Source organism: Ursus maritimus, unplaced genomic scaffold (genome assembly GCF_017311325.1).
Source record: "Ursus maritimus isolate PB19 unplaced genomic scaffold, ASM1731132v1 scaffold_16, whole genome shotgun sequence".
Lineage (NCBI taxonomy): Eukaryota > Metazoa > Chordata > Mammalia > Carnivora > Ursidae > Ursus > Ursus maritimus.
This window is the reverse complement of record NW_024424008.1, coordinates 7,756,815-7,775,933: the sequence shown is the minus strand read 5'-3', so window position 1 is coordinate 7,775,933 and position 19,119 is coordinate 7,756,815. Positions and strand designations below refer to the sequence as shown.

The 19,119-nt window shown below is 56.4% G+C and overlaps 1 protein-coding gene across 2 annotated transcripts in view; it reads left to right on the top strand.

Moving 5' to 3' along the window:
* The window catches only part of ARAP1 (ArfGAP with RhoGAP domain, ankyrin repeat and PH domain 1), a 63,648-nt gene extending 56,019 nt beyond the window's left edge, over positions 1-7,629 (top strand). The window contains exons 31-36 of one of the 2 annotated variants that reach the window (XM_040630814.1): positions 428-460; positions 4,285-4,367; positions 5,046-5,096; positions 5,275-5,338; positions 6,546-6,695; positions 7,009-7,629. In XM_040630814.1, the coding sequence (XP_040486748.1) occupies positions 428-460; positions 4,285-4,367; positions 5,046-5,096; positions 5,275-5,338; positions 6,546-6,695; positions 7,009-7,026 (399 nt within the window). In that variant the 3' untranslated portion in view covers positions 7,027-7,629. The remainder of the gene's footprint in view (positions 1-427; positions 461-4,284; positions 4,368-5,045; positions 5,097-5,274; positions 5,339-6,545; positions 6,696-7,008) is intronic. The other variant, XM_040630815.1, reaches the window with a different exon arrangement.
* The last annotated feature ends 11,490 nt before the right edge of the window (positions 7,630-19,119 follow it).

Here is a 19,119-nt window from a genome sequence, read left to right as displayed (position 1 = left end):
TCCCCATCGCGGGGTCCGGGGACAGCACAGTGGCGGGGGAGAGCTATAGACTCTCAGGGCCCTTCTGCTGTGGCCCTCGGTGGCCACTCTTCTGTGCCCTGGGGCCCCACGAGGCTCTAGTGCCTGCATGCCATCACATCAGGCTCATGCCGTCTCACCTGCGCCTGTGCCTTGTCATGGCACCTGCAAGAACATGCCGCATGGTGGCAGCCCCCACGTGTGGCCCCTGCAGGCCTCGCCACTTCACAGGTCGTCCCTCCTCCATGCCCACTCTGTCCACATGCCAGGTGTCCTCCCAGATCTTGGCACCCCTCCCCCAGCATCTTCTGTACGTACCTGCCACAGCCTACCATGCACCACTACACACACTGTCCTGGCTCTGGACCTGGACCTCCTTCTTCCATAACCCTGATCCTCTGTCAAACAGAGCCAGAGGCCGTGGAGCGGGGCCCCTGAGACCGTGAGTAGCTATGAGCCAACTGCCAGCTTCCTTACACCGCCTGGGGGCCAAGTGAGCCTGATGGGAGCCTGCGGACGCAGCCAGAGCTCATGGCCATCTCCAGGCATGGTTCCCTGACCCCTCACCAGTCAGCACTGGCTCCCACCCTGGGGATTGTGGCCTAGGCTCCTGCCCTTCATCCCAACCCTGCCCCAGAGTCCTTTCCCCAAGGGAGAACCCCCACCAGTTTTCCAAAGGACTTAGTGTGGAGGCTGTGGAGCCAGTAACGGAGGCCCCTAGGTTTGAATTACAGCTCTGACCCTCATCTCCCACCACCCCTGCGGCCATTCTCTCCCCAGCCCTGGAGAGAGTTTCAAGAGTGTCAGAATGTCCATGCTACTGACCTGATCCTAAAATGCTGGGGTGGGACTACATAGGCCTGTGGTATGATCCCACCTGTGGTAGGAGTTCCCACTCAGCCTCCCTGGCTGCTTGCCAGCCCTTATGTGCACACCTCTGGGAGAGGGGAGATTATCCACTTCTCCCTCGGGACTGCCCTATCCCTAGAGGGATAGTTCTGCCTGGCAGAGGCCCTGACTCAAGTTCAGCTGAGAATCTGCCTCCTGTGATGCTCCCAGCTATGCCTCAGGGGCCACAAAGCATAGATGCCCTGCAGAGGTGGGCAGCAGAAGTGTGTTTCCAGGGGCGCCTGGGTGGCTCAGTCGTTAGCGTCTGCCTTCGGCTCAGGGCGTGATCCCGGAGTTCTGGGATCGAGCCCCACGTCAGGCTCTTCCACTGGGAGCCTGCTTCTTCCTCTCCCACTCCCCCTGCTTGTGTTCCCTCTGTCGCTGGCTGTCTCTGTCAAATAAATAAATAAAATCTTAAAAAAAAAAAAAAAGGTGTTTCCAAGCCCGGGGTTCTAGCCTGAGCTCCCACAGCTGCCCCCACCAGTGACTCCAGCCCTTCCTGTTTCTTGCCTCTCCTGAGGACACTGGACAGGCCTAGCTGCCATGGAGGGAGCAGAGCAGGTAGACCAGGACCCTCACCTCCCTCTCTTTGCACATTATACCTCTATTAATGTAGCCTGGGCTCCTACAGACCCTTGTGGGGAATGCCTCCTCTTCTCTCCTTTGCCTCCCTCTGTGATTACTTACTTCTGAGTCTGTTTGCCCCTGCACTCAGTCTCCCTTGGTTCTGGGATGTTATTTCCCCGACCCCCTCTTTATAGGGGTGCTTAGCCCCTTGGAGAAGAGCAAGACCCTCAATGTGGGCAGAGGGGAAGGAGGATGGCTGAGGCACCTGGAAAAGCAGCTGCTGATCCCTTAGCATGGAGGGGAGAAGACAGGAGAACTAGAAAAAGAAAAAGATCTAATGTTTATCGAGCTAGGTTTAGTGCCCAGCCCTCCCCGTACTAGGACACGTAATCTCTCTATTGTCCTGTGAGGAGGGCTGTTGTCCCCATTTCACACGTGAGAAAACAGGCTTTGAGTGACTTGCCGAAGGTGATCTCTAGGTGGTAGCCTGGGAGTCAAACCCAGATTTTTTAGCATCAGTGTTCAACTCTTCCTTCCTTGAAGGAATCAAGGCCTCAGCAGCGGGGCTGATCAGTGCAGGACCAAGTGGTGCTCACCGAATGGCAGCTAGTCCCTCCGCCCTGACCAAAGCCCCAGGAGGGTGAGGTTTGGCTACTGAGGTGTTGGTCATTCTGGTATTTGCTGGTTTATGGAGCAGCAGACAGAATATTTGAAATCGGGACAATATCCAGCAGTTCAGGATATGCAAACACCCAAGCCTCGTTCCGGGCATCTTCCGTTGTTAAAGACCTGGAGACTCCTGGGAAGGTCACATTCTAGAAAAATCTTGGTTCCAGCAGAGGTCTTTGAGCACCAGGGGGTGAACTTGATTCTCTTGCAGTGACCTCATACCTCAGAGATGCTGGAAACAGCTGTTTGATTAGAAACGAAGTCCCACACGACTGACGTCCCCTTCCCGCTCCCCGTCTCAGCCACACTCCTGTCACATGGGGACCATGCATATGCCACACACACCAGAGCCTGAGGAAGTGGAGGTCTGAGGACAGGTTTTTTTGAATTCCGAGGGAGCCACAGCCTGGTTTGAATTCCTTGAGTCCCACAGTTCTTTCCACGCCCTGACTGGAACCGTCATCATTCCTGTGTCACACCCACGAGCCTGTTCCTTCCACTCTCAACTCACTCTACCCCTTGCTTCTGGTTCTCTTTCCCTGGCACCCACTGCTCAACTTCTTCCAGGCCCTCAGCCTGCTTTCCATTGCCTCAGCCTGCCGTCTTCCGTACTTGCAACCTAGTTTTCCCCACGTCCTTTCCGCTGTCCTGCCCGGAGCCTGCCATTTTCCCTGCCCACAGACCCATTTCTTTCACGACCTCTATCTCAAGTCATTCCTGTGACCTGGCTCCTTCCAGCCTGCCATCTGACGTCGTCAGTGCTCTCGGCCTGGCTTCTTCCCTGCCTGCATGGAGGTTTTCTTCCTTGCTGTATTCACCCACACCGCGTTTGCCCAGTATCCGCAGCCTGATTTCCCATCCCGCTGCCCTGTGTCCTCCTGCCCGCAGCCCAGTGTGCTCCAGGCCCTCTTGGCACATGGCCATTGTCATGTCAGGTGCTATGTGTAGGAGACATAGGGATCCCCCCTCAGGGCCTTGGTTCTCAGGGAGGGTCAGGGTAAAAGCAGGGCGAAAGGTCCTAGTAAGTCCTCTTAAACTACATCCCCTGTGACAGCACCCAAGTCCACTCACCCCTAGGCAGCCCATCCTTTTGCAGCCTCACAGGGAGTCTACCGATCCCCAAAACTTTCCACCTCCCTGGCCATCCTCTAGTCCCCTCTTTTCTGTTCCTGCTGAGGAGCCATGCCTGGGGGTGGCTGGGAGCAATGGTGGGAGCAGGGTGGAGGTGGCTCAATCTTTGACCCCCAGTTTTGGTTGTAAGTGAGTCCCCCTCCCCTACCATCCACCCTGGTGCCCGGCTGGTGCCTGGCGTGCCTGGTGGGGGCAGGGCTTCAAGCAGGTGGCTCCCAAAGCAAGAGGAAGGCTCTTTAGCTTGACGTTCAATCCGCCTCTTCCTTGGGGGTCACTGCTCCCATACCCCTGCCTCGGAGCCAGCCTGCTCCTTCCAAGCCCAGACCCATATGCAGAGGGGGGGCCAGAGGCGTGCTTGTCTGTGATCTACTGCCCCTCCCCAGTACATCGGTCTCTCGCTTTCTGACCTAGACCACTGGAAAGTTCTTCCTTTGGTCTACCAGACAGCCATCCTGCTTCAGCTTGAGTCATTAGCCTTCCCCTGGTGGAACCAAAGAGCTGGTAGCTGCTGATCCCACACGTCTTCTGGTCACACGGTCAACCCTGAAGCCTCCGTGGGGTGGAGAGGGGTGAGGAGTAAATCACCGGAGACAGGCAGGCCTAAGCAGCCCGCAGAGGCTCTCAGGTCCTACACGCTTGTTCAGTTTTGTGCCAGAGGGTGACGTGCAGACTTCTCCCTCCATGGACAGTCAGTTCAGCCTATGCTGCGAGTCAGTTCTCTGGTTTGTGGGGCCGCAGGGAGGGCCTGGAGATGACTGCTCTGTGTCGTCCTGCGGGAACAGCTGCCTCGGGGACTGAGGGTTGACTGTCTGATGCCGCTGCAGGGACAGAGGCCTGGGGGGCTCATTTGGGCTGGATTGTGAACAGGAAGGGCTTTGTCCGGAAGGCTTCCTGGAGGAGGTTCCTTGTGCCGGGATGCAAAGGGGGTGGGGAGAGGGAGGTGGGAGGTACCCAGTCACCCCAATTCCTGCCCTGACTGAAGTGCCATCCCTCTGCCCTTGCCCACCCCAGAGTCACCGGCCTGAGAAGGAGTGGCCTGTCAGGAGTCTCAAAGTCTACCTGGGAGTGAAGAAGAAACTGCGGCCACCCACCTGGTGAGCTGGGGCCGGGACCTGGGAGAGCGCAGAACTGATGAGGGGGGCTTTGGACTTGACAGGGGTTGGTACCATAATTCTGAGGGTGCGGTCAGCAGCAGCATTGTCACCTGGAAACATGAATAGCCCAGACTCTTGGTCCCACCCCAGACCTGCTGAGTCATGGACCCTGGGGGTGGGGCCAGCAGTCTGTGTGGTAACAAGCCATCCAGGGGACTCTGATGCTTGCTCATGTTTGCGAACCACTGGCCTGGATTGAAATCCTGTCACTGACTACCTCTGGGACCTTTCTGTGCCTCACTTCCCACATCTGTGGAATGCAGAAAATAATGGTACACCTGTATGTTTTTGAGATGGAAAGTGATGCATGGCCACTATTATTATTAATTGCAGTCGCCAGATCTGGTTTCCTGACTTTCTCCTCTCATCCGTGGGCTGTGCCCGTTGTCTCTCAGGGACTTGGGCAGGCCTGGGGGTGGGGTGGGGGTGGGGAGCCAGGGGCCTGGGAGGCTGGTGCGGGCTGAGAGGAAGAAGCAGTGGCCGGAACGTGCTGTGCTTGCAAGAACGCCCTGACCTCTGCCCCCTGGCTCTGGCCCAGGTGTCTGGGCTCTGTCCTGGGCACCTGGGCTTGGGGGCCTCTGTGGGCTGGCAAGTGACTCCACCTGCCTCCCTCTGCAGCTGGGGCTTCACAGTGGTGCACGAGACTGAGAAGCATGAGAAGCAGCAGTGGTGAGTGTGGGCCCTGGCCTGAGACCCCAGGCTGAGGAGAGATGGTTGCGTGTCCCCTTTGGTTGGGTCCTTTCACTGTCCACATCTGTGCCCTGCCCGGAGGCCCTGGGCTGGGGAGACAGGCGGGGTGTTCCGTGCTCAGCCTTGGGAGTGTCCCGATCTGTGCCCTACCCCGCAGGTACCTCTGCTGTGAGACGCAGATGGAACTCCGGGAGTGGTTTGCCACCTTCCTCTTTGTGCAGGTACCGGGGGGCGGGGGGGTCCTGGGAGGCTTCCATTCTGGGGAATGGGACTGTTTGTTTCTTCGCTATCTTGGCCACCAATTGCTTCAAGGAGATTTTGCGTTGCTTTTAACTCATTTGTTAGTTCATTCACTCAGTAAGCCCTTCCTAGAGTCCATGCTGGTCCAGCCCCAAGCCAGGTGTGGTAGAGACAGGGTGGAGACCCCTGCCCTCAGGCATCCCCAGGTGGAAAAGAACACAGACCTAGAAGTGGCCTGTTAAATAGCCCAGTGTGGTCAGTGTGTGGAAACAGAGAAAAGCTTGGGGGCCCTCCCTGGGGGAGGTGGTGGGTGGGTGGGTGGGGAAGGCATCAGGGAGGGGGTGTCATGGGAGCTGAGTCTGAGGAGGCCTTCACCGCACAGGACGCGGGCAGAGGGAACAGTTGATCAGCAGAGGCATGGCAGGAGAACTACAGCTTGCCCCGTGGGGTGCAAAGAGAGAAGGCAGGAGTCCCAGAAGTTGACACTGGAAAGGGAGTCAGGAGCCAGATCTCAAAGAGCCTTGAAGGCCATTCCCAGGAAGCCGAAGTTGACCTAGTCAGCATTTTGAAGGGAGAGTTAGAAGCAAGAAAGTGGTGTGCAGGTTCGTGTCTGAGAGGGCTCGTTCTGGATGCGGCGTGCTGGGGAGGACAGACTGAGGGAGTCGGGTGGCTGCTGCAGCGGGCCAGGTGGGTACAGGCTAGGAAGGGCTTGGAGCCAGAGTAGGGCCGGGGTTGGGGGAGAGGGTTGGACTCAAGCCATAGATTTTAAACCAGAGCTTAGAATTATTTAGGGAAAAGGAAGACAGAACTGTACCAGGGCCCTGAGCTGAGTCCTTTTAGCCCTGAGCTTCCTGGCGGTCAAGCCTAAAGGGAAACAGGTGGATTCTATAGTTTTCTTGGTTTCTGATGAAAGGAGGCAGACACATGTTCCTCTAGAACTGTTTTCTTGGTGCCGCGTTCTTGGAGCTGTTTGCGGACCTGGAGGTGGGAGTTGTTGAGTAACATCACGGGCTGGGTTTTGCCAAGGATACAGTCATGTTCTCCTCTAACAGCTGCTTCTCATATTGACTGGGATCAAAGCGGAGGGTGTCACCTCAGATCACAGCTGCACGCATTTCTGGGAAGGGCGGGTGGGTCCGAGCTGAGCGTCTGGGTGAGCTGAGTGCCCTCCTCTTGCCTGCTCCCCAGCACGACGGGCTGGTGTGGCCCTCGGAGCCCTCCCGTGTGTCCCGGGCAGTGCCTGAGGTCCGGCTGGGCAGCGTATCCTTGATCCCCCTGCGTGGCAGTGAGAACGAGATGCGCCGGAGTGTGGCCGCCTTCGCTGCGGACCCCCTTTCTGTGAGTGGCTTTCTGTCCCTATGGGCAGAGGGCTGGGGCCTGGCTGGGGTCCGCCTTCCCCGAGTCACCTCTCCACATCTCCTGATTGCCAGCCCCGCCCCCTCCCTCCGTCCTCCTACCAATCCTGACAGGCTCTTCTGGTTGGCGTAGTTCACAGGAGCCCCCTCTTTGGCTGGCCCTGGGGGACCCCAGCTGACCTGAGCACTCCCAGGCCAGCGTGACAGAGGAGCTGCAGAAGCTGCAGCAGGGCCGCCGGCCCCTGTGAACCCTCACAACGCGCTTATGGAATCTGGGCTTCTGTGCCTTCCCACAGCTCCTCCGCAACGTCTGAGCGGGCGGGAGCCAGCCCCTGCCTCTGGGACTCCGCGGCCGTGAAGCCTTCCTGTTCAGACACCCTCATGCCCTACGTGCCTGGTGTGAACCAGCAGGGGGCGCATGAGGAAGCCGCACCCCCACACCCCGCATCCTGACCGCAGCGCGGGGTTCCCTGGCCAGGAAGTGGAGGGCAGCAGGCTCGGCCTGAGGAGGAACCCCTCACGGGCTCTGTCCAGGTGCTCAGCCCTCCTGGCTTGGCCTGCTCCCCATCCAGGGTAACCCACACTGAGTTTGAGGGGTTGGAGAGATGGGATGGGCATCAGTCAGGAACTCTGGAGGACCACCATCCTTGCAGAGGCCCAAGGCCCTGGGGCCCCGCTGGAAGGGTGCCCACCCCCTTGTCCCAGACTCCAGAACAGCAAAAAGTGGGTGCTCTAAAGGAGCATTCAGCTGGGATGGGGAGGGAGCTCTTGGGTATGTTTCTCTGTAGCCTAGAGCTGGGCCCGGGAGGCTTCAGGAGCCCCCTCCAGTCTAGGCTGACTGGGAGGGCCCAGGCTGCCTGGTGCCCCTTCCCCACTTTGGGGGCCTTTTGATAATATAAACGTATCTGTATATTTTATCCTATGTTGCCGAGGCCTGTGATTGGTTGGGGGTTTTAGGTGTTCTGGTGTAGGAGGAGCCAGGAGTTCAAGAGGCCCAGAGGTGAGTGCCTAGTGCCCTGAAGCTGGGGGGACCCAGGCCCTGAGCTGTTTAGCCACTCCCTTCTGCCCCAGGCAGAGCCATGGCCCAGTCCATGCCATCCGCCATCCCCATTGCACGCCGGTGCAGACAGGCTGCGAAGGCCGGTCCTGACCCTGGCCAGGACAGACCCCAGCTGGAGCGAGCCCCTTTCCCTGCTGCAGTCTAGAGTCTGGGCAGGGGCCTGGGTGTAGCATGTGAGTGACTCAGGACAGCCCCCCACCGGCCCCTCTGAGACACAAGGTCACAGAGTCACAGGAGCCTTATTAAATTAGGAAGAAGAGTCTCAGGTGTCCCTTGGTCCCTATGCATGCCCCTCCAGAGGCGGGCCCTGCCTTACCCCAGGAGGCTGCCCTCACTGGGCGCTGCCTGGTTGTCTCCTCCAGGAAGACAAGGCCCTGGCAAGTGGGGGAGATAACGAGCTGCTCAGAGACCTATTTGGGACTCCCTGGGAAGGTGCCAGACACCACATTCCTGCCTCTGCCTAGAGCCTCATTACCGGCCTCTCTCCAGCGGCTCAGCAGGCAGACAGGCTGACCTCCCAGCCTTAGCCTCAGCCGGTGGGGGCTGGGCAGAGGGGGTGGAGATAGGTCACATGACCTCTGATTCATAGGATCTGGCTCTGGTAAAGGCTGGTGTATGGATGGAATCTTGGGGACCTGAAGTTTTCTCCAGGTTCCGTGTTCCAGTCTCTCTCTCTCTCTCTCTCTCTCTTTTTTTAAAGATTTTATTTATTTATTTGACAGAGAGACAGCCAGCAAGAGAGGGAACACAGGCAGGGGGAGTGGGAGAGGGAGAAGCAGGCTCCCAGCAGAGGAGCCTGATGTGGGGCTCGATCCCAGGACTCTGGGATCACACCCTGAGCCAAAGACAGACACTTAACGACTGAGCCACGCAAGCGTCCCCTGTGTTCCAGTCTCTTGAGAAGGGGAGGTGGATGCTAGACTGGAATGGGTTTCCTGGCCAGTTTCACAGACTGGGGCTAAGCCCCTTGAGTCTCCCACCCTTATCCTACCCTAGGTGGGCTGCTCCAGGCCAGGCTGACCATTCTGCCGGCAGCTAGGACAAGATTATTGTCCAAGTGCTCAGGGTCTGGAATTCTTCCCTGGATCTGACCTTGGACAGACCAGCTAGTTCTGAGGCCTAGAGAGAGGGTGGGGGAGACTGGAAATGCCCCAGTGCTAGGCTGCCAGTGTCACTGCCCAGGCTCAGGGATTGGTTGCAGTGACTCAATTGGGCCACCAGGGGGCAGCCATGGATAGCTCAACATTCCTGGTCCTAGAACAGGTTCTGGAGACCACAGTGAGGCTGTCCTGCCCAGGCCTTGTTCTGCTGGAGTGTGGCGTGGGACCTGGCCCTGCCTTCGACTCCAAGACTAGTGATATTCTGGAAGGCCAGGATCTAGGAGCCAGAAGGAGAGAATAGTCCTTTTCCAAGTACCCACTGTGGGTCAGCACCTGTGCTCTCTGCACGCTCCTCCTGGCAGAGGAAGAAAGGCTCAGAGAAGGGAGGTGACTTGCCCAAGGTCACAGCTCTCCTGAATCAGGGCTGAGGTCCATTTCTACAATCCCACTTTCAGGGGGAGGGGGTCTCCCTCTTCCACGTCCCTCCTGATTTCAGCTCTTCTCTCTCCTCTCATTAGTGGCCCCATATGTCCCTCGGGGAAGGGGATCTGTACTGTCAGGAGTTAATGATAACTTAAAGTGCTTTCCCTTGGGGTCAGGGACAACATCCCAACAGGAGCCTTCAGGCCTCAACCTTAGTGAATTATGGCAATGACAACAGTGTAATGGGTGGATTAGGGGAGGAGGCTCTGCTGGTCTTGGTCACAAGGACGCCTAGAAATGGGGCCTCTTGGGACCCTGAGTGGTTTATATTCACGTATTATTTGAGGTTGGGATGGGGGGGAGGGGTAGGATGTGTGAAGATCCCAGAGCTAGACGCTGAGGATGTGGGGAGCAGCTCTTGAAGAGGAGGGGGCTTTCTGGAGGAGGAGGTGCCCCCACGCTGGCCCTGAAAACTGGAAGCCTTGCCAGGTGCACATGGTAGGGAGGGGTGCAAGCCAGGGTGAGGGCGGGTTGAGGTGTTGGGAGAGAAGGACCAGGCAACCCAAGTCTGGGCCTGATCGCAGGGGACCACAGTGAACCCTGGGAGAGAAGGCTGTGGCAAGTCCGTCTGGGTGGTGAGGGCATTGTGGATGGAGAGGGAGGAAGGAAGGGGGGAAGGGCTGGGTGATGGGATGAGATGTCTGTCTGTCTGTCTCTGTCTCTCTGCTACCTCCTTCCTGCTCAACCTGCCCACCCTGCAAAGTGTTCAGCAGCCTTGGAGGGCCTCCAGGCCTCGGGAGACCCCCGGGCTCTGCAGGAAATCGATGGGACAGGGGAAGGGAAGATGGGCCCCGCCTCCTCCTTCCCCCAGACCCAAGGGATTGGGGAGGGGCCTGGAGCTGAGGCTTTCTCACCTGGCCCCGTGCTCTGGAGGCTCCCGAGCCCCCTGCCCACAGCTTGCTGTTTTGGAAAAACATGGGTGTGGATGCCAGTTGGGCAGATGCCAATGCTCCCATGTATAAGCTCTGGAACCCTGGCTGAGTTCCTGAGGTCTCTGATCCTCACTGTTCTCATCTGCTTTGGAGATATTAATAGTACCTACTAATGGGAGGATTAAATGAGCTAATATGTGTGAAGTACCTAGCACTGTCCCTTGATAATCCCCTTCCCAAACATGTCTTCGGAGACATAGCATCCAGAGTCTTCTCCAGGCCCAAAATCTTTTACTTCAACAAGCACTTGTTGAACACCTACTGTTTGCGGGGCTTTGCTGGACACGAGGGGGAGCAGATAAGTAAATGCTGGGTTGGGGGAAGAGGGAGCCCTTCCGGCAGGGGTATTGATCAGGAAAGATTCCACAGAAGATGTGAGGCTACAAAGATGAGCAGATTTCTGCAGGTGGAATTAAGAGGGAAAGGTGTCTTCAGAAGAGGGAACAGCATGAACCAGGGGCAAGGTGATGTGACCCTGCAGTGAGCAGCCCATTGTGGGTGCAGCTCAGTGCCCCGGGGCCTATCCCCCATGCGTCTGGTGTTGGGGGTTTTGCCTTTCCTGCCCCTTAAATGTAACCCTATCCCAGTCAAATGGGCTCCTTGGGGTCTTCCCCCACCAGAACAAGGAATAATTCCTATTCCTTTAGATAGCTCTGTGACCAAGTGTGATCCAGGCCCTAATCTGGGGACTGTTTGTCTATCACACATATACACATTAGTACAGGTGGTCTGAACCTCCCAACCTCACCTCCAATATGACACTTCCTTCAGGAAGCTCTTCAGGATTGTTCTTCCATCCTGTGTGCACTTAGAGTATGCGTGTCTATGCCCAGGTCAGTTGCCCCCAGCTAGGGACTGGCCCAGGGAGGAGCAACCAGAGCAGGGCCCCCTGGTCAGCCCAAGCTGGTGCAGCCCTGGCGTGTCCCCTCTCCCATGCCACTCTCAGCTTGTGGAAATTTCCGCATTTTCTTTGCCCTGGTTACAGCTCCTCCTGCTGTATTTATCACCCTGGAGACACAGTGGCACGGGTGCACACATGCCGCACACGCACTCGTGCCCTGTACACACGTGCCGGCACTTCCAGATATGCTCGCACACGCGGCACGTGTCTGAGCGCCCCCACAACAAAGCTCTCTAGGAAAATTGCCCCCACCCTCCTCCTCCTCCACTCTGTCCTCCCACCACCAACCACCTCAAAACACAGAGACCAAAGAGATGGGCTGGACGGCCCTCCCACCCCTTGTCATCCCGGGAGGCCATCCCACTCCCTGACTACGGCGTCTTCCTTCCCACCCCTTCTTCCCCACCACCCACTTTTCCCTCCGTCTGTCTCCTTGGCTTCTCAATCCTTCCCTCTCGGCCACTTCTCTGCTCCTGTCTCTCTCTCCCTGTGCCTCAGTCACTCAGAGTCCTCTCGGCACTCTTTCGACCCTCTGAGGTAGAAACTGTGCTTCCTCCCTGCCCTCCCTCCTGGGGACCTCACGGGGGCTTATGGGGACAAAGGGACAGGCCTAGGGGACCCAAGGGCCTGAGTCTCCAGATCCTGTCATGTCAGCCCCTCCTCCTGGGTGAGGGGAGGGCTGTGTGCCTGGCACCATGGAGACCAGCGTCATGGTAACACAGCTTGGGTGGGCACAGCCTTCCTCCTCCTAGGGGCCCCCCAAGGCCTCCTAGGAGCTGCCAAGCAGCTCTGAGGAGATGGGCCTTGTGCTGGCGCCCACCCCCAGCTCATGCCAGCCCAGGATACCCCCACCCTGACCATCTGTACTTGCATCCCAGCTTCCAGTGCCACAAGTCACTAATCTGAAACAGGGGAGGGTGGATTCTCTTGCAAACATGAGCTCCAGAGCTGGGGACCTTGAGGGTCTTTCATATCTGAAGGCTCATTTATTGACTGAGGGCCAGCGAGGGCAGGGACTTGCTTAGGGGAACACAGCAAGTCTGGCCAGGCGCCTGACTCTGAGACATCAGCTCTGTCTTCTGGGCTCCCCCCTTCCACCCGGCTCAGGGATCACTGGCACAAAGGGGTCATTCCAACCTGGGAGGTCTCCAGCCAGTCCTTAGTGTTGGCGATGACAGTGTTGCAAATGGCAATGCTGAGAAGCCACAATGCATCCCCCAGCACCTCCTGGGCTAAGGCTTTGCCCGTGTTCTCTCATTTAATCCTTACAACCAACCCCATGAGGAAGATCTCTTTTTATAGATGAACAAACCAAGACAGTGTCAGGTGACTAATGAGCGGCGTGGCTGGGAAGGAACACAGGTCCTTCCCAGATGGTGTGGGTGAGCCAAAGCTTCATGCCCTGTGCCCTCCCCAGCAGGCACTCTAAGTCAGTGGCAAACTGTGTTTTCAGTTCTGTCTTTCCTTCTGGAGAAAGTTCACGGGGAGGATCTGGGGCTTAGTATAAGTTTGGCCTTAGGGTTTCTAGAAGCCAGGGGGTTATTTTTCTAAGAAGGTGGAGAGGGAACAGAGCCTTTCTAGTATGGTTAGCCCTAGGGAGGCCCTCCCTTACAGTCCAGCATTGAACCCTCACAAATCCCAGGTCCTTGGAAAGTCCTGTCCAAGCCCAGGCTGGAGCTGTGTGATGGAGGGAGGAGACCCTGCCTCCCGGGCCCAGCCTCAGCTTGTCTACCGACCTTGATGGAGTCACAGTGCAGTTGCCTCCCTCCTGGCTTATGTAATCATTCAAATATAGCAGCTGCCTTTATCCCACTGAGTCACACCCCCTCCCGCCCCCACTCAGGTGCGGGGAGTTAAGGGGGAAGAGGTAGATTAGGGCTGAGTGGGTCGCTCAGGGCCTCCTGGAAGGAGGATCCTGTTGTGCTGCATTGGAGGATGGTGGAGGTGAGGTTGCTGGGGCCAGAACCCCAGGGAGAGTAAAACCTTCCCCAGAGGATGAGGCCACAGGGGCCACGTCTGTTCAGACCTATCCCTGCCGAAATGCCACATTCCTGCGGATGCCTCCCCAGGGTCACGAGCTGTATCCACGCTTTCTTTCCTAGTCCTGTGCCCCGGTGGAAGAGGTGAGGAGGAGGAGGGAGCGGTGGAGAATTACAAAGAGGAGGAGGGAGTGGAGTGAGGCAGTGGCCAGGAGTCCCTGGTCCTAGGTCTAGAGCCCTGCCTTGTATTCACTGTGTGACCCGGGCCTGTTCCCCCCTCTGTGCCCCATAAGGGGCTGGGTTGCACTGGCTCTGGCAGCTTGTGCTGTCTGGTCCATACTCCTGGAGAGGACTTCGACCTTAGGCAGAAGCACTTCCAAGCGTCTGGTCTAGCCCCATCCCGGGCTGACTTCCCTCTCTTCCTTTTCTTTGTGCATCCCAAATCTGTCCATCCTCCATGGGCCAGTTCAATACCTCCTGCCCCCCAAGCAAATCCACAGGGCAGTGGAGACAGAAAAGGTCACTGGGTTCTGGGCTGAGGGGCTGAATTTTGGCTGCCTCTCCCCTTCCTGAACTGACCATTGGCTCCACCACTTCATTCCCCTGCCAGCAGGGATGGGGAGTTTCCTACCCCTGTGTCAGGTCACCCCTTCTTTCATAGGGCAGCTCTGACTGATCCTGGACCTGAAGCAGGCCCACACAGTGCCTCAACCCTCAGCTCTGTGTCCCCAAAGCCACCTTCCTGAGGTGTTGAAGAAGCCACACCACCTTAGAGCTAGTCTGGAGCCTGGGGTGGCTTTTGTTCCTTTGTCAACAGGGGCCTTGTCACACATGGTGTGATGGGGTCTGTGCTTAGTGTGGGAACGCAGGGAACTATGCCAGGCCCTTGGTGAGGACTTGGTGCTCCTTCAGCTATTGTCCTTAGAATCCCAGGTGGCATCTTCCTGGCTAAGTGGGAGGCAGAGAAGCGCTGTGAGGTAGCTCTGAGCGTCCCACTCCCTCCACCCCTGGGTTTTAGTTGCCAAGACTCAGATGCAGGCCCATCCTGGCTCCCAGCCAGAGGGAGGCACCCAGGGGTTTTCAGGCAGAGCCTCCGTGAAATCCATGTTCCGCCAATTACCAGCCTTCCCCCGAGAAGGCTGAGGGATACTCCATGGCCTCAGTCTGCCCTTGGTCAGGGGTGGGCGGTGGTTCCCACAGAGCGGGGCAGTGAGGGCCCCCCACGCCATCCACCTGCAGCCTTTTCTTGAGGGCCTGCTCTGATGTGACCCTGCGCTGAGCTCTCAAGCACACTCGCACTTCCACAGTCACCTGTGTTTCCTTACTACTCTCCCCAGCATTTCTCACTCTTACCTGGTGAGGCTGCCTGAAGGCTTGAGGCTGGGGCTGAGATGAATAGGACTTTGGCCTGTCCTTGAGGGGAGTGTGATCCAGTAGAAGAAATGAGGTGGCCCTGAGCAGGGGGTGGAGCGGTGGGACAGATGACAGGGAAGAGGGAGGCAGCCAAGGGTTGCTCAGCCCAGAACCCAATGGTCCCTCCTGCCTACCCTGTCTCCTGTGGGTGAGGGCAGGGCGTGTGCTGAACTGATCCAAGAAGGATAGGCCAGGATTTGGGATGGGCAGAGAAAAGCAAGAGGAGTGGGAAGTCAGCCTGGGAGCCAGATGGTACCAAGTCAAGGAGGAAGAAAGGACTGCCACTTGCTTAGGGACTAGACCCTGCTCCGTGTGGAGCAGAAGGTGGAGAGGTCAGTCCGGGCTGAACATCGGAGACTTCCAATACCAGGCTGAGGAGCTCGGCCTTTATCCTGAAGGCACTGGGGAGTCATGCAAGGGTTTTGAGGAAGAGTTACATGACCAGCTAGATAGAGAGTCTGTGCAGGGTGGAGTGGAATAGAGGGGTTGAGTTGAGGTAGGGGGCTGGAGAAAGACCAGAGGAGGGGGAAGGAAGCTGGGCCTGGAGGGATGGAGGCAGTGGATAGATGTGAGGGTTACAGAGGGAGAACTGACAGCGACAGATTTGACACAGGAAGTGCAGGAGAAGGAAGAGGCAAAGCGACTTTGAAGTTTCCAGACGCCATTAGAAGTTTGCTGATGCCTTTGATAGAGACAAAAGATATGTTGGATGTTGAATATTTGAGTGTGAGGAGCCTCTGGGATGTTCCCACAGATGTCCAGGAGGCAACCTGTACTGGAGGTTTGAAGCCCGGGGGAGAAGACTGGGCCTCAGGGGGCACTCCGTGTTGGTGCGTTGGAGGAAGGCTCCAAACTCCCTGAGGGTGGGGTGGAGAAAGAAGAGAGACAGGGCCTGGTGCTCCTGCGAGGAGCACCCATGTTGAGGGGGCAAAGATAGGATGAGCCAGGGAGAGAGACAGAGGAGGGGCCGTCTGGAAGGTGGGAGGGAAACAGCCGAGCAGGAAGGAGGCGGGAGAGGGCGCTGAGAAGAAGCCGACGTCTTTGGCAGTGAGGAGGTAGCTGGAGCCTGCAGTCCTCGCGAGGCAGTGGGCGCAGGGCGGAGGCTGGATCCCAGAGGCTGCATCCTCCCGGCGCTTTGGGCGGCCACCCGCCTCCCAGCTTCCTCTCACCTCCCGCCAGCTCCCCCAACTAGCAATAACCAGTGTCCGCCGACCGGCTGCCGCTGGGCGGGCCAGGGCCTGTGAGCGCGGCACGCCGTGATCAGCACCCGGGAGAGCGGCCGGGGCCTGCAGCGGGGCGAGGCGGGGCTTCGCGGTGATCGCGCCGGGCCTTGGGTTCCTGCCGTGCCCACCTCGCAGGATGCAAGAGCGGACAGGAGGCAAGAGCAGGCCAGGGACCCTCCGGCCCTCTCCCCTTTCAGAAGCATCCCCTCATCCCGGCACTGCCCAACAGGAGCCCCCACCCCAACATTTGAGGCCATTACTCCCTCAGCCCCATCAATTCAACCTCTTCAGGGGACGGGAATGGAGGAAGACGGCTCATTACTGGGAACTTTACAGACATTTCCAAAGCCTTACAACTCTTTGAGCTTGTAAATTGTGACCTCTCCTTTCAGATGAGCGAACTAAATAGAAGTTCGGAGAGGTTAAATAACTTGCCCAGGGCACATGGCAGAGCTGGGATCTGAACTTCCACCTGCCTGGCTGTGTCCTGGAATACCCCAGGACCCAGTAGTCCTGGATCTTGCACCTCCTTTCTACAGACTCCTTACTTCTGGGGCAGCTGTGGCAGTGGGATGGGAGGAGACCTTCCCTCCTACCTGACTTACTTGAGTATATTCCCAGGAGATTTCTGAAGATGAGGCCTCCACCATCATTCCCAGGGTGGGAGGGCAGAGAGGAAGCTGAGGGCTAGGTGAGGCCTCAGGGCACCTGCTTCCCCTGTGCCTGGGGCTGGGGGCGGGGAGATGCCCTCCTGTGAACACCTCTGACTCAGCTTCTTACTGCTGGGCTCCATGGGGCGTGGAGGGGAACCGTGAGAGGCCAAGTCTGGACACCGGCCAGGGCCTGGGCTTTCTGGGCCTGAAAAATGCCTTCCCAGCTGGCAGGCATGGAGCGGCAAGGTCCCAGGTACAGGTCAAGCTGAGAAAGCCGCTCAACCAGAGCTTTCAGACGTCTGAAATTCTACCTTCTGGGACCACAGCGGGAAGCAGCTCTCCCTCACATTTTCTTTCCTGACACTTCCTAAGCCTGAGAAAACTGCTTTCTGTCAGCCTGGACAGGCCTTGTGCACAAGCTGGGTCATTCCCGTCCATCCCACCATCACTGTGCACCCCCGTGCCCATTAACAGGGGCTAGGTTTCCACTCGGTCTCATGGGCTTTGCAGCCTGGATCCTGGTGTGCGGGGCAGGGTTATTGATGAGTAACCCCTTCTCCTGGGGTCTTTTAGAGACCCAGCTTGTACCCTCTCTTACAGAAATGCTCACCAATCCCAGACTGAGCCAGGGGCCCTCTTTGGGTACTACGGACTCTGTGCTTCCGTCACACTACGAGTCGTAACCCCCCCACACACACACACAGACACACCTTGATTGGGTGCTTCTCTAAGGCAAGGAACAGTCTGAGTCACATCTAATGAAGTTGGCCAATGGTAGGTGTTTGTGAATGAATGAATAAGTTAGTGGAGGAGACAGCATTTGAACCCCCATTTCCTGCCTCAAAGTGTGGAGTTTTTTCTTTTAGGTCAACAGGCTCTCTACTGAGACAACTCCCCACTTGTCCCATTGCTAAAATGACCCCATTCCATTGGGTTAAGGCTTCCTCCTGAGGAGTCCTCTCTGGCATCAGGGCAGAGGCCCAGCAGGCCTTCTCCCATGCCCATAGCCCGTGGACAGTGAAAACCACGTGGGCAGGCTGTGGCCTGGGTGCCCACAACTCCTAGTAGAAGTTCATGCTTCTGGACACATGACTGGCTCAATCAGTAGAGCATGTGACTCTTGATCTCAGGGTTGTGAGTTTGAGCCCCATGTTGGGTGTAGAGATTACTTAAAAATAAAACAAACAAACCAAAAAAAGTGCATGCTTCAGCATCAGGTCCCACAGTGTCCCGACTAAGCAGAGCCACCAACAGGTGGACTCTGTGACAAGGCTCTGAGTCCAAAGGCTGTTAGCAAAAGCACCCAGAGCCCCCTGCGTGCCCACCTCCATGCTTGGGAATGTATCCCAGGGCATGGTACAAACTCAGTAAGGGAGCCCGGAGGAGCTGGTTCTGTCTGGAGGCCTGGCCCTCCCATACTTGCGGAGGACTCAGAAGTGTCCCCTGACCCTGAGGGCCTTATAATGGGGTAGCACAGGGGATGGGTCCCATCCATCCACCCTTCATCACCAGCTCCTGTTCTAGTCCCTGCGCAGTGCAAATCCTTCATTCTCATACCTCTCTGGGCTCCTCTATCTGCTTCTCTCTTTATTGTTCTCTCTCTCTCTCTCTCTTTCCATCACTACTTTCTTTTTCTTTTCTTTTCTTTTCTTTTCTTTTCTTTTCTTTTCTTTTCTTTTCTTTTCTTTTCTTTTCTTTCTTTTTTTTTTTTTTTCTTTTCTTTTCTTTTCTTTTCTTTTCTTTTCTTTTCTTTTCTTTTCTTTTCTTTTCTTTTCTTTTCTTTTCTTTTCTTTTCTTTTCTTTTCTTTTCTTTTCTTTTCTTTTCTTTTCTTTTCTTTTCTTTTCTTTTCTTTTCTTTTCTTTTCTTTTCTTTTCTTTTCTTTTCTTTTCTTTTCTTTTCTTTTCTTTTCTTTTCTTTTCTTTTCTTTTCTTTTCTTTTCTTTTCTTTTCTTTTCTTTTCTTTTCTTTTCTTTTCTTTTCTTTTCTTTTCTTTTCTTTTCTTTTCTTTTCTTTTCTTTTCTTTTCTTTTCTTTTCTTTTCTTTTCTTTTCTTTTCTTTTCTTTTCTTTTCTTTTCTTTTCTTTTCTTTTCTTTTCTTTTCTTTTCTTTTCTTTTCTTTTCTTTTCTTTTCTTTTCTTTTCTTTTCTTTTCTTTTCTTTTCTTTTCTGTCTTTGTTCCTCTGTATGTGTTTTCCCTATGCCTCTCCGATCTCTTTATATTTCCATCTTGATCTCTCTCAGGCTCTGATCCCTCTCTTCTCTCCTTCATGTATTTCTCTCCTTCCTGTCTGTGTCTCTCTGTCTCTGTTCCTCTGTGCGTGAGTCTTTCTTTTCCTCTCCCAGCCAGAGTCTCTCTCTACCCCTCCCTCCCTCTCTCCCTCTCTGTCTGGGCCTCTCTGTTCCTCCTCCCTCCTCCCTCCCCCTTCTGCATTATCAGACCTGCTCCAACCTCCTCCCCGGAGCCAGCCTAGCGGCAGAGGCAGTGGCAGCAGGAGAGGTGGGAGCGACTGGGGCAGCGGCAACACTGTCTCAGGATATTGAGTCCAGGCTGAGTTGAGGACAGGCTACCGCTCTCGGTCCCCGTGCCTACTGGGCCAGGCACCCTGCCTGGAACCCCGGGCAGGGTGGACAGGGCGAGGTGCCACCGTAGTCTGGCTGGGGAGGC